This window comes from Eurypyga helias, unplaced genomic scaffold, assembly GCF_000690775.1.
Source record: "Eurypyga helias isolate BGI_N326 unplaced genomic scaffold, ASM69077v1 scaffold6872, whole genome shotgun sequence".
NCBI classification, from domain to species: domain Eukaryota; kingdom Metazoa; phylum Chordata; class Aves; order Eurypygiformes; family Eurypygidae; genus Eurypyga; species Eurypyga helias.
The window spans coordinates 42,894-57,032 of record NW_010236499.1 but is presented as its reverse complement, the minus strand read 5'-3'; the positions used below and the strand labels follow the sequence as shown (position 1 = coordinate 57,032).

Sequence of the window (14,139 nt, the reverse complement as noted above, 5' to 3'; positions counted from 1 at the left end):
CTGGAAGGGAAAGAGGCTGCTAATCTGAATAATGCACATGACATACAGACTCTAATGAGGCTAAAATCTGAGAGAATTATCTAGTCATCACTATTACTGGATTCAAATCCTGAACATCACCTAATCCAGACTGTTACCTAACTATAACAATTAAAAGATTTATCCATGCCATGTAAAAATATCTTTAAAAAGGATCATTTTCTAAATAACTCATAGGAAATGCTAGTATTTTTTCTAACCTTCAGGTGAATGATGTTTTTAAAGTATATTTTAGGAACTACTCCCCCAATCATACATGTATGTAAATGCATGAGATCTTACTTGTCCCTGTCCAGCGTGAGAGGATATTCAAACTTCTTCTTTTCCTCTTTAATTATAGTAGGAAAGTTATTAACGTCACAAGGCAAAATCAACCGACTGATATCTGATAATTCAAACTTCCTGGGTTGTCCAAAGTAACCAAGATAGTGTCCATTCGTAGCATGCCAGAGCCTTCAGACATAGTAGAAGCAGTGCCAAAGGACAGAAAGGAAAAATGGATACTTTTAGAAGTGGAACAAAAGTGAGAAAATATCTGTCTACATTATCAAGTTCTGCAGCACTGTTCTAGAGTTCAGTATGGTAGTCATAAAAAAAACACAGTGAGATTAAAGTTCACTGTTTATAATGGAAGTAACTTTAGAGTAAAAAAAAATCTCAGCAGGATGTTTTAAAAATCAGAAAACAAACAATAAGTTCACCTTTATTATTACAAAACTGAGGAGTAAAGACACCAGTATGCTGAATTGCTCTTACAGTAAGATGCTGCAACTGGAACAGGATCTATACAAAATTTCCTCATTGATTCTCCCAAAAAACCCAAAAGAAACCCTTCAAATGTACTTCTTAGCCAAGAAGGAATTACAGTTCTCTATAAAGCATCTTCAGACAGCAGTGGTTTACTTTGTATATGCATTGGTTAGATGCAATGCTTAGGGCCCATGTCAATTTAACAAGTATTGAAAGCTAAAATAGGATTAGAACAGGAGGTAGTTTCTAAAGTGATACCTGTGCATTCGAGGTCACCTTGCTGAAAGAAAATGGCAGTCTGCAAAAGGTTTGATTTCCTGAGAAAACTGGAAGTGCCACATTAAATAAAAATCGTTTTTTTCAGGTGCAGAACAGAAAATGCACCAAATGTTTTGTTTTATTTAATTTCTAGCCTATATACAAGTCCAGCAAGAAGAGGAACTTTGGAGCCAGTCCAACTGATTTGCCATAGCAATAAGTAGTAGTAATTTTTGTACCTGACAGAACCATCAATAGATGCTGTTACTACCACATTTTTCTCCTCTTCGTGAAATAAGTCAACCACTTCAGTAGGGTGTGCCCTCCAGCAGAGTTCCTCCTCTATTTGCTGAGGGAAAAAAGCAACATAATGACATTTCCGGCAGTTCTGTGTGCCACCATGGTTGCTGGCTTAGTGGATTTATCAGCATGGCTTTCTGAAAACTGGAAGAGGTGAAAAAGCAGTCCCTCCATGAAACAGCCTGCAGATGGCATATGGTAGAAACATCACTCGTGGATAAATTCATTGTTCATGTAGCCTCTTTGAACACAATGGAATAATGGTAACAGCATTTGACTTAGGTTTTTTCTTGTTTTACACAGAAAGTTATTATTTCAAGAAAAAGATGTGGTCTTTATGTGCAGGAAACATTTTTAGTCCCTGTAGAGCTCTGAATCCATTTTCCCCCTGTTTGTCTTATCTTAGTATACTGTTCAAGTTAAGAAAATCTGCCAGATTTCTCCTTACATTTTTATTGTTTTGTGGATCTTCTAAGAATGAGGCAATGCTCCAGTGCATAATATATCCGTCTGTTTAGGAAAGAAAAAAAGCAAAATCATCAATATATTTCATTAGTACTACACATTCACTCGTTACCATATGCTTTTGGTAAACAATGGGCAGAATGAAGCTGAGATTACAGGTCAGTGAAAGTTATTTTAAGGTGAATGCCACTATCTCACTGTCAAGCAGAGAGCAGAAAATAATTGACTATTCCTTAACATGCAAAGAAATATACTCTTTGTGAGCAATGTGTCATTAACTGGATAGGTTTGAAATGGAAAGACTGTGAATTTTTTTCTTTAAATGGCATGAGTAAAAAATAAGAGGCTTCTTGTCAAGACAGTTATCTATTGCACAAACTAGGCATGAAAGCTTCCTGTGGATTAAACTGTTTTTCAATCCCGGTAAAATGGACAAAGTTTGATTAATTGCATATATAATGAAAGTGTGATGTTTTACAACCTTTTAGTGCACTCCTGTGAAGCTAGAATCAAATAACTATTTTCCTTATGACCCACAACTGCTCAATTTCCTGCCTAGGCTCCCTCTTTCCTGATGAAGTTGCCTCTTATCTCTCGATTCTTTTACTAGACAGAGGAATCTTTTGTGTAATTCATACTGGTCATATCTGGTTTCTAGGACTGTATGTCTGCAAGCAAGCAAGGAGGCTGGCAGAGAAGTTGACCTTTTCCTAACAAGGAAAAATCTGTAATGGGAACAAGAAATTAGTAGTAGCACTGCACTTAAAAGAGAAGGGTGCAGGATGCATGAAAAGCAAATACATAGTGGCACAAACACAAAAGGATAAGGGAGAGTATTGGGTGAATAGGTAATAGGGTGGTTACTTTCCCACAACTGATTAAAATCCTGTTCAGGGCATGCTGCCTTCCTGAACTCATTTACTGATTTGAATCAACAGGGAGTGTAAACTGGTCTTCATTTGCAGCACCAACATCAAGCTACTGCCCAGTTTTGAAACAAATGCAAAAAAAATTTGCTCCATCCAACTTCTGACAGCTTAAGAGCAGGAAGATGTTAGAAACAGTTCCAATAGGTATTTTAGAAGAAAAGTGACACATTAAAGGACAAATTTCTCATATGAGAGATGCAGGAAAAGAAAATTGCCAGGGTGACTCTAAAGGTCTGGAGGAGAATCAGACAGCAGGTAAACTCTTAACTTTCTGCCAAATGAAAGCCAGATATGTTGTGAAATTAAAAGTCCAGCAATGAGCTGCTAACACAGACCACAAGTGCTTGCTGTCCTTATGTAGCAGCATACTGCTGAAGCCGTTACTGCGCACTCCGTATCAGAGTCCAAACCATGGCTCTTGGGAAAGCTACAGCTGCAGGTTTTTTAGGTTTTCTTACCATAGATGTGAAATTTTTGTTTGTTATTAGCATTAACATTTGCCCTTGGTATTAATACAGTAATTCAGATGGAAATTATACACAGGGCTTGTGAATGAAGAAAATCTTAATGTCTTTTATGAAAACAATTCTGCTGATACTGCAATTAACACTAAGATTCAATTTACCATCCTTTCATGCTAGAAATACTTTTTTCAATTACTTAATTATAGCTTTGATGGAGAAAGTCTGGCAGCACTTGGACCTTGTTATCAACATTTCTGGCACATCTAGCGTGGCCAGCAGGTCCAGGGATGTGATTCTCCCCTTGTACTCGGCACTGGTGAGGCCGCCCCTCGAGTACTGTGTTCAGTTTTGGGCCCCTCACTACAAGAAAGACATTGAGGTCCTGGAGCGTGTCCAGAGAAGGGCCACAAAACTGGTGAAGGGTCTGGAGAATATGTCTTATGAGGAGCGACTGAGGGAACTGGGCTTGTTTAGCCTTGAGAAGAGGAGGCTGAGAGGAGACCTGATCACTGCCTACAACTACCTGAAAGGAGGTTGTGGAGAAGTGGGTGTTGGTCTCTTCTCCCTAATGACAGATGATCGGACGAGGGGGAATGGACTCAAGCTGCGCCAGGGGAGGTTTAGATTGGATGTAAGGAAGAAGTTCTTCACTAAAAGGGTTATCACACACTGGCACAGGCTGCCCAGGGAGGTGGTGGAGTCACCATCCCTGGATGTGTTTAAGAGACGGGTGGATGAGGTGCTGAGAGATATGGTTTAGTGGTGGACAGATACGGTTGGACTGGATGATCTCTAAGGTCTTTTCCAACCTAGTGATTCTATGATTCTATCTACAGCATGATATTCTGTGGTCCTACAGACTGTCCTGAGCAGAATGACTATCATGTTTACTCACCCTTACTGCCTGCCAAAAGCATTTTAGTGGAGGTGTCTGTACATAGTGCAGTCAGAGGAACTGAAGGATATTTTGAAAATGGCAAAAGTTCTTTCACCAAGTTTCCCTAAAATAAAAAATAAATAAGCACATGTTTCTCTTTATAATATCTACATGAAAAAAATAATCAATGCATCAGAAGTAGAGCGCCATGGATTTGATCTACTCAGAAAGCTGCTAAAAAGGTAGTTTCAAAATCTACTGAATAACCAAGATAGCTTCGATGTATTCTTCTGGATTACTGTCTCTTCTACATCAAAAGAACAAGCTATTTCACTCTTCAGGCAATGCCATCAAGGTGTATCTGCTCCTGCTTCAACACTTTCCTCTCATTTGCTGCCGAGTACCATCGACATGCATCTTCTTTGCTCCTGAAATGTTGTTTCTTGCTGCAATTTAGCCCATGATGTCTCCTTCACCAACTTGTTATATTTTTCAAGTAAGCACCAGTAGACTTTCTCCCTTACTGGCTCTTCAGTTTTGGGAAGAGGTGAGGGAGAATGTCCTGCTGATAAGGAGATCTTGACTATGTCATCCATGTAATGATGATAACAGTCACGACAGCGATGACATCACTGTCATCTGAACTTGGAGATCCCTATAGGAATCTAAGCACACTAATATACCAACTGTGAAGACAACAAAACCCAACAAACCCCATACCTACTGTACTTGGGGACATTTACCATAATATTCTATTTTGCATAAAACATCTGCAAAGCTACTTCACCATCTCTCTGAAAAATTCTCGCTATGACTTGCCTTTGCTGGAATTCCTGTTAAGGCCTTAGATGGCTGACATACTGTGATCACTGTCTGCCACAATGACCAGTATTACCCAGTCATATCATGGTGCTCCCCCTTCTTGCTCTATTTTCTTTGTATCTCTTGTTTAAAATATGTTTTCTGGAACACAGTCTTACAGATCTGAGGTGACATGACAACTAAGCCATTGGCATTCAGCTGCACGACTGCATTACAAGCTGATCATAGCTGTAGACACTATATTAGGATAATATTCTCTCCTGATTTGTAACCCTACTAGAGCTAGCTGGCCTGTGCAATGTCCAGACATATTTCTCCTCTTCTGAGAGTACGACACTGCCTTGCCTATCGTCCTTTCTTAGAAGGTAGATGTAAGTGAAAAGTCGACTTCTAGACTTTCATTTAACTTTATAGTTGGTTTTTGTTTTAATTCTTTCAAATAATGTTTCTTCATTTTCCACTTGCTTTTACTCCCTGATAGTTATTAAAACAGAACTAGTTTGTGTCTGTGGAAGAAACTATTAACCAATAAAAGCAATAAAATATCTGCCGCTGAGATTGCTAGTTAAAAAGCGTGTTTCCAAAGATTAGCAGAATTATCTTCTCAATGGTCCAGTCCAACCCCAAAGATATTCAGATAGCTACCTGAATACTCCACAGGCAGATACAGCCATTTTCATGAGCAGAAGCCAGTATTGGTGTGTGTCCTGCTACAGTTTTGGATAATGGTATGTTCATCTTCAAGTGTTGGATATTCTTATACCTAGTTCTGTCTTCTGCTGTGGAACACAAATGATCAAACATTTTCTCAACAATTTTTACTACTGCTTTTGAATGCATGGAATTTCAGCCTGAACATGAGGAAACATTCTTCCCTGTGAGGGTGACAGCACTGAACAGGGTGCCCAGGGAGGTGGTGGAGTCTCCTTCTCTGGGGACTTTCCAAAGCTGCCTGGACTTGTTCCTGTGTGATCTACTCTAGGTGATCCTGCTCTGGCAGGGGGTTGAACTAGATGATCTTTAGAGGTCCCTTCCAACCCCTACCACTCTGTGAATCTGTGAATCTGTAAATTACATGACACTAGAAGAAAAGTAAATTTGAATATAAACTCCATCATCAAGATGGCATTGGTAATGAAAACATTACAGATAGGGGTGAAAGACAACTGAAAAGAAATTAGAACAATCTTCTAAACCAGAACTATTGCTCCATGATGTGGGGAAACCTTATTTAGAGCAACAGATTTTACAGAAAACACAAGCACCAGAGAGACTGGAGGAGGAATGCAAGCCAGTGGTCATGAGGACAGCTAAGAGGCAGTTCTGCAGCCTCTGCATGAGGCTTCTAGAGATTACTATAAATTCAGCAATGAAGTGAAATTTAATAACTAAATGACAACAGTTCTGGAATCATAGATTTCTAGACTTAATTCTTCAGTTTAAAACTTTTGCTAGATGTAAGGTGGTGGTCATGGAGAGTTTGAGTTCCTGCTGTGACTTCCCCAGAGCTGGAGATGCTGTGGGGACCCATGAAGGTCCTCAGTGACATGGACATTCAGTGGATGTAGGACCTAGCATGAGTGTTTATTTCATTGAGCAGATATAAGACTTAAGGATATTCTGGATTCAGGGCATGTTTTCTTTACAGAATAAATTCATCTTAAATCCATACTTCAGATGATCAAATTTCTTGTTACTGGGAAAGTCTGCTTTCAGCAGAAGATGTCTAAAGGATTCAGAATAATCTAGAAGTTAGGAATCATAGATAGAGAATCTATGCTTCGTACAAATACACTGACTCCATTTGCACAGGTTTACCTTTAAAGCACTTGGCTCTCTCTTTTTTCTGTTGGTTTAAGGATATATATACTTTAGGGAAGAATTTTCCTTCTAAAATATCATCTGCTTTTGCAGATTTTGTCTGTGAGGCCATCCACTCCCACTTGACTCAAGTTGACTCTTGCTGTACCATTTCAATAATTAATTGCTTGAATATTTGTGTGGATTAGAATTGTGTGTAGTTGACCTTCCCAAATTCTGCAAGGTTTTCAACATCATGTCTATTATGAAGAAAACAGCAATTAAGCCCTTGCATATCCTGCTTCCTGTGTTGGGAAATAAATCCAAATCAGGAGGGAGCAGAAGACAATGAGGTGTGTTATCCTCATACCAATGGTATCCCAATTAATCTAAACACAGTTTGCCAGACAAACTGACAAACTCAGTTTCTATGGTAATGTGGGCAGAACGCAGATTCAAACTGGATCAACAACACAGAAAATGAAAAACATCTTTTCATACCTGTTGTTGGTTGAGTGTTAATTTCATCACTTTTTACATTTTCCTAAAAGCAAGGAATAAAATGCAACAGAATTAGAAAATGGAACTTGGGTGTAACTACAGAGCAGTTCTTTAGTTAAAATAGTTTTAGGAACTTTTTTTTTTAATTGAAAGATTCAAATATTCTCCTAATTTCTATTCAATTGTGGACAGCACTGAGTGAAGAGAATCACAAAGGAAATTAGTAGGAATTTAGGCGCATGCTAAAGGTAAATTTGGCTGAATGGCATTAATTTCTTAGGACAAGCAAAGTCAATCACTTCCAGCCATGTAAATGTAATCTAGATCTCACACTCAGAGGGTTTAATTCAGAACATGCATATAATTTTGTTACTGCCTTGAACAAAGATGAACAAAGTGCATGACTACCGATAACATTTACTCACACCTGCATCTTCAGTATGAGAATTGTCACAGTCCTTCATTTGTGCCTTATTATATAGGCTTCTGAGGATCCCCAAGGCTGACTCATCAGTGTACTGGCCAAGCCAAATAAAGCAAGAAAAACTATGCAGCAACAAGTGTTTGAGGTATTGTTGAAGAGAAGCCATTTCAATCTCATCCTACCTACTGATCTGTAAGGCTTGATGTGCTGGGCTTTTGGGGATCTTCTTTAAAGCTGTGAATGACTGTCCATTTTGTTATTCTAATGACTAAATAACACAAGATTTTGTATACTTTAGTTTGCAGATGGCAGTTAGGCCTGTGCTACTTGGGAATCTATGAAAGTGCCATGCTCTGCTGAAACAACACCCTGCAAAGAATCTACGAGAGAGTAAGATTTTCTTTTTGTCTAATTGCTATTTGTTGCTCGGCAGATATGGCCTGTTATTCTGGCATAAAAGTGCAGAAAGTGTCACAAAAATCATAATGATATCCTTAGAAAAAATACACGAATTGAGACACTGGCATCTTGATAGTAAATTTAAAAAAAAAAAAAAATCTAGTTTGAAAGAATGTATCCAAGCAAGTGTGGCTGCAATGTAGATGTGCTTCCACTTTTATTCAAGTACTTAACGATTTGTCTGTTTTACCTTCCCCATTGATTTCTTCTAAACTCCTATTTGAAAGTCAGAATTGACTTTGCACAGAGGGATTTTAGTAAGCTACAGGATTTTAAAAAGAAAAAAAAGATAAATTAGTTTTGAATGCTACCGAATCCATGTAGCTGCTATACCCACCTTATGTAGGTTCAAAGAACTGCTCTTGTGCTCTGGAACGGCATTGATAACACCCGTCACAGTAGCAGCAGTAGAGGGCAGGGAACTAATGTTCCTGTGTGAAAGAAATTATTGGCGATCACTGACATTCTTGAAGATAGTGTTTTCTATCTCGAAATCAACATCATCCAGCGTAGCAAAGGATAATAAAATAGTACTGTATTGATTAGACTGAGTAGACTAAGAGTTGTTGGTGTTTTGGAAATTTATCCAGTTAACTAGGCAATAGTTGCATATTATACAGACAACCTCTCCTGTCAGAGATTTTGGGCAAATTGAATCCACAGTAAATCAAAATTAACACTGGTCTTCATCCTCAAGAAGCAAAGGGGGAGAATTCAGTGAATGCCAATGGCTCCTTCCCTTTCATTTTACACAATGCTTTGCTCTGCAAATAATTTTTAATTAATTATAGAAGCTTATTTTCAATCTGTTAAGAAAATTCTCAGAAATGGAATTCTGAGGAAGAAACTCAGGAAAAAAATTTGCATTTGGTCTTCAGTGTTTGTGTTTCTGAGTCAAGAAAAGTTCTGACTGTACTAATGAGAGGTTCTTGCCACATAACTTAGCCAATGTCACAGCTGCTCTGTTTTTGACCAGAGTACCTGAATAAGCAGGATAATGTAAAACCCATATAGAAAGTATGCAGCTGGGGTAGCCCACTTAAATTTGAACAGGTGACCATGACTTTATAATTTTTCAGTGTTTGATTTTAGAGACTTGCTAGCATTCTTGAACATTGCATGTGTGTATATGATGACAGTAAAATTCATCCAGGTACCTCCCCAGTACATACAAAACATCCTAAGCCTGTATGATTCAAAGTCATTGAAGGATTCTCCTGCTTAAGCATAATCAGAATTTTCTTGATACATAAAAAATTCTATTTGTAAACTGTAATCATCACATTTTTAATTTAGCTAGGATTTCTTAAACTAATCATTAAGTTGTAAAGTCAAAAACCAAATTCATGTTCAATTAAGTGGCACTGGTATATTTAGGGGTGTAGTAAATGCATAAGCTACTTGAAAGCTTTCAAGCAACTTAAGACCATAAACTGTCCTTATGATTCAGGAAAGCAAAAAAGATGCCTAATTGCCTGAAACCTTGGAGCCATGTAAGTATTTAAACCATACTGAATCCTTTTGGTTAACACTGCCTTTGCATATCCATTGGAAGACAAGCATTTCTGAAGTTATGTACAGGTGCAATGCTTTTCTCCCAAAATGGGCATATTTGGCTAAAATTCTTTTCTCTAGCCAACACTACCAACCGGTGCCAGCTTCTAGTTTGTTTTAAGGTGAAACTTGAGGCTGCACAATTCAACGAGCTTGCCTCTCTCTTTGTTTGCTGAGAGTATCTAATAGCATGAGGACTGTATCAGGTTTAAAATAAAGAAAAAGCTTGCTGTCACATGCGTTATCTCACAGAGATAAGAATCAAAGAGGGTACAGTACACAGGAAAAATTGATACTTGACAAAAGCTGACTTCAGTTGAATTCTTCAACAGAATGGAGACTTACGAGGTCATTTAAAGGACAAAAGGGTAGCTCAGTGGAGTGGTAACAAAAGAACATATATACGGATGGATAAGCATTACAAAAGTTGAAGGATGGGAAACCTAATCAATTGTTTAAACTTGAAATGATTAAATACAAAGAAAATCTGAGTTTAAATCAGCTATCTTGGGCAAGCATTGCATCAGTTTTCTACAATAAAATTACAAATTACTGTGCCTAACCTGAGGGAAGATAAAATGCACACAGTTACCTGGAAGAGAAAGAACTATGTACAAGGAACAAAATGGCATTGACTCCAGATGCCTGAAGAACTGAAGCCTGGCCATCTTCATTAATTTTACACCTGAAAGTAAAGATGTTTATGCAGGATGCATCAGATGAGTTATGCATTGTTCCCAGAAAAAAAGTGCAGACTTTATTTGTAATCTAAAAAGTTAAACATTTCATTTGCCAGAATGGATGTCACCTAAAAGTTTTAGGTTTTTTACAGAAGCAGTTATAATGGATTCGTGTCAGTGAAGAGTAGGTACAGAATGTTCCTGTGCCAGAAAAAACAGGAATGTGATGGAATCATGAACATTTCAATCAGCCAAGTATTTCCTTAAGAATTAGTATTTAAGAGAAAATTGAAGTAACTTATGTTGAAGTAGACTAGCTGAGTTAATGTCAGAAAAGTACCTTGTTCCTGGCTTTCAAACCAGTCACGTGAACCCTGGGTAAAACACTCCACTTACAAAGCATTGACTTTCCGGTCTTCCATGCATCCACATGAATTGGCTCCCTCATATATGAGAGGGCAAATGCAAAGGAAGAGCCAGAACTGCAGTTAAGTTTTGATTATTTTCCATGGTGCAGAAAAACTCAGCTCATGTTCTCACAAACATGCCAATTATACACATGAAGGGTGCTGTGAAATTATCGGGTAGGATAGTTAAACATTGACTGTGGTCTCACAGGGCATGCATTCCATCACCAACACAGAAATAGTGCCGAGCTGTTCCAGTCTAACCAGACATGCGGTCATTGTTCACTTTCCTGATGTAGCAGCTTAATGTCATGAGAATAACTAGAACCATCCTATGCTCACTTTGTATCACTTTCTGTGAAAGATTTTTAGCCCCAACCTCCAAAATCACTTCAGATTTCTCCTTGTTGAATGTGACTTCTAGTCTTCTAGGTATAGATAATGACAGTGATAAAGTAGAACATCTGCCATTATCATCTGAAGTAGCATTATTTCCAGATGTCCTGCCAAACATGAAACTGCCAAGATAAGGATGTTTCTACAGCTCAGGAGTAGCCTCTAGTCAATGATAGGGTGATGTACATAGTGAGTGTTTCCTTCAGTAGCACTACTGAGTTACATTAAAACACTATTCTTAATTACATCATCTCTTCCCCAGGTGGCTCTCTCTCTTGATCACTTCTCCTGCCTGCCATGTCCGGACTAGCAAGCAAAGTAATTTGAAATGGGAGGGAGGGGGGCCCATATAAACTGCTTCTTTAACTCCTGCTAGTCCATCACCCTTTAAAGTTGGGTATCTTAGAACTTCCAGTATGCCATTTGAAAAGGTTGTATGAAATACCAGAGATCATAGTGCCTTCATGAAACCAATACTTACAGGCATCTCACAAAGGCAGATTCAAAATCCCACAAAATTATTGCACCATTTGCACTTCCTGTAACTATCAGACTGTATCCTTCTGCTTTTAAAACATCAAAACACTTCATTTCTACAGAAGATATAAAATTCTACAAAAAACATTAAAAAAAAAAGTTGAGTAGGAGCAATGTGGACACTAGCGAGTAAAATGTTTTAACTGTTGATTTAACAAGATACTTAAATTGACAGTGTCTACAACAACTGCATATTTAATGCTGTTCTAATACCGTTGATTTGAGCTACACAGAAGCACCAGAAGGAAGCTGGCAGACTCCCTGCTGCAGAGGACAGGGGCCTCCATCTGCCAACCTGATGTGCTATCTATGGCACAGTTGCAATTACAAAAATTGAATTAAAAAAACAGCTGTAAGAGCTGAGGATTAATCAGGAGAAGGTATCTGTGGAGATACTTTAATCAGGTGAAAAGAATAAGTCACTGAACAGAGACTTAATGGCCTTTCCATCAACATTATCCAGATCTGTTACAGTTAGTGAAATCATACAAAACAAAACTTATTCAAGTTAAATTGGGCAACTATTGAAACAGAAACCTGACATCCTATTTTACCAAAGCAATAAGAAGAGAAAATGCAATCACTTTAACACCCAGCTTGATCTCTATGTGCCACTATAACTGAAGGTCAGGCTAGCTACAGTAATGAAAGGCATTTCGTTTCTAGAAGATTTTGCATGATAACCCCAATTTTGTACAGGAATGTGAAGTGGATGTTCAGAGCAGCTGCTTTATCATGACAACAGTCATGCAATGGATTATTAGTCACATCGAGCCTTTAGAAACAATCACTTTGTTACATGATTTATTTTAGACCTTCCACGTACTGAAAAGTTTGGAATACTTATTTGGTTCTTATCCTGTTGTTAGACATGAAATCCTCAAGGGCACAGAAAATGTTTTACTTTCTAATCTTCTGTAAACACTGGGGAATGTTGAAATGTTTCTCACCTCTGTATCATTTCTCAGAGAACTTGTCTCAGACAGAAGCTGAATATCTGGAAAAAACTCATGTGTTTTTGAGGTGTCAGGCTTCAGTGATAAAGACACAACTGGATTCCTTCGTGGAAACAACACTGCCTCAGGAAGCACCCATGTGACGTATAGATACGTTTGAAATGAGTTACCCTGTTAAAATAACCGACAATGGAAGAGGAACAAAAAGATTTCACTATTCATAAGAAAATTATCAGCAAGTGTGTGTCAAAAGCTTGTTTCCTGTGCTAAACTACAAAAACTATTACAGGTATCACCTAGCATATGCCTACCCTGGAAACTGAAGCGCTACCCAGATATTCCAGCTCACTTTGAATTACCTGTGGTTACATTAGAAGCTGTCCGACTGTGGAGTGCTGAGCTTTTGATTTCATTTGGTTTAACTACTCCCTTGAAGTAAGTTGTCTGTTCAGTTATAGCTGCTTATTTTATTAACATTTAGTCTCCAGTTCCTATGTACCATACCAGCAAGACTCGTGGTTGTTCCAATTATGTGAGAAGAAGCAGCCACAGTTCAGCCATCGCCCCGAGTCATTGAATCCTCCCTGTTGTGCCTAGAGGCTGCTGGGAGTTACCTTGATAGTTTCTCTGACTATAACAAATTTATTTCAGTATCTAGTTTCCACTGTAACTTGGATATTTCTGTCCATTTTGGGAAGTGTTACTGAAATCAGTTTCTTAGATTTTCTGCAGTTTTCATAGATGTCTTGAACTCCAGAATGAAGCAATGATTAAGACTTCAGTAAATCTTATGGTATTAAGTGTATCTAACAAGAAATACCTTGGGGGAAGGACTAAAAATTGAAACCTGTAGTAGATTCCTGCAAGTGATAAACTGGTTCTATATCCAGAACCTCTTAAAAAGCTAATAATAATAACAACAATATGCATTTCTCATTATTACTGAAATATTTATATAAAAAAGTAGTTATGGCATTGTGTGAAACAGTATTTATGTACTTAGATTCAGAAAGAGTTGGAGGGGACTCAACGCCTCACCAACCTGTTTGCCAAGGGATACATTAACATTGCACAAATGATTAATTTCAGTAATAACACTGGGGGGCAATTGGTGCAACGTAGTGCTTCAGAAAAATCTGCATATTAAAAGAAAACTCCGCATCAACTTTTTATTAGCAGGAGGTTCGAAAGTAATAAATTATTTACCAAAATGAGAGCTTGCATGTTTTTTTTCCCTAAATATATGGTCTTTCTAGTAAAACTTCTCCCCACAACCTTTGTTCCCTTGCACATTGCAGATTTAAAGTTTTGGAAAGAGAATTTTGTTCCAAATAAAATATTCCAGTTTGAGGAAGAAAATTCTACAGAAACATGGTTTATCTGAGAAATGAAACCCCAATTATTGTAAGCTCCAAATGCATCCTGTTAATTTTAGCTGAAGGGAACACAGAGTAGGCTCTCTTACCGAGTAAGACAATCTGATTTGTTACTGTCTTGTTTCTTTGAATCATTTCTTAAGCA

The 14,139-nt window shown here is 37.9% G+C and overlaps 1 protein-coding gene across 1 annotated transcript in view; it reads right to left on the bottom strand.

Annotated features, from left to right (window-relative positions):
- WDR64 (WD repeat domain 64) overlaps positions 1–14,139 on the bottom strand; it is a gene marked incomplete at its 5' end in the record, with an annotated part of 60,299 nt that overhangs the window by 6,348 nt on the left and 39,812 nt on the right. Inside the window, 10 exons of the mRNA XM_010147100.1 lie at positions 322–492; positions 1,287–1,396; positions 1,796–1,857; positions 4,101–4,206; positions 5,550–5,683; positions 7,206–7,248; positions 8,426–8,510; positions 10,235–10,327; positions 11,607–11,737; positions 12,613–12,789. Of these exons, the coding sequence (XP_010145402.1) occupies positions 322–492; positions 1,287–1,396; positions 1,796–1,857; positions 4,101–4,206; positions 5,550–5,683; positions 7,206–7,248; positions 8,426–8,510; positions 10,235–10,327; positions 11,607–11,737; positions 12,613–12,789 (1,112 nt within the window). The remainder of the gene's footprint in view (positions 1–321; positions 493–1,286; positions 1,397–1,795; positions 1,858–4,100; positions 4,207–5,549; positions 5,684–7,205; positions 7,249–8,425; positions 8,511–10,234; positions 10,328–11,606; positions 11,738–12,612; positions 12,790–14,139) is intronic.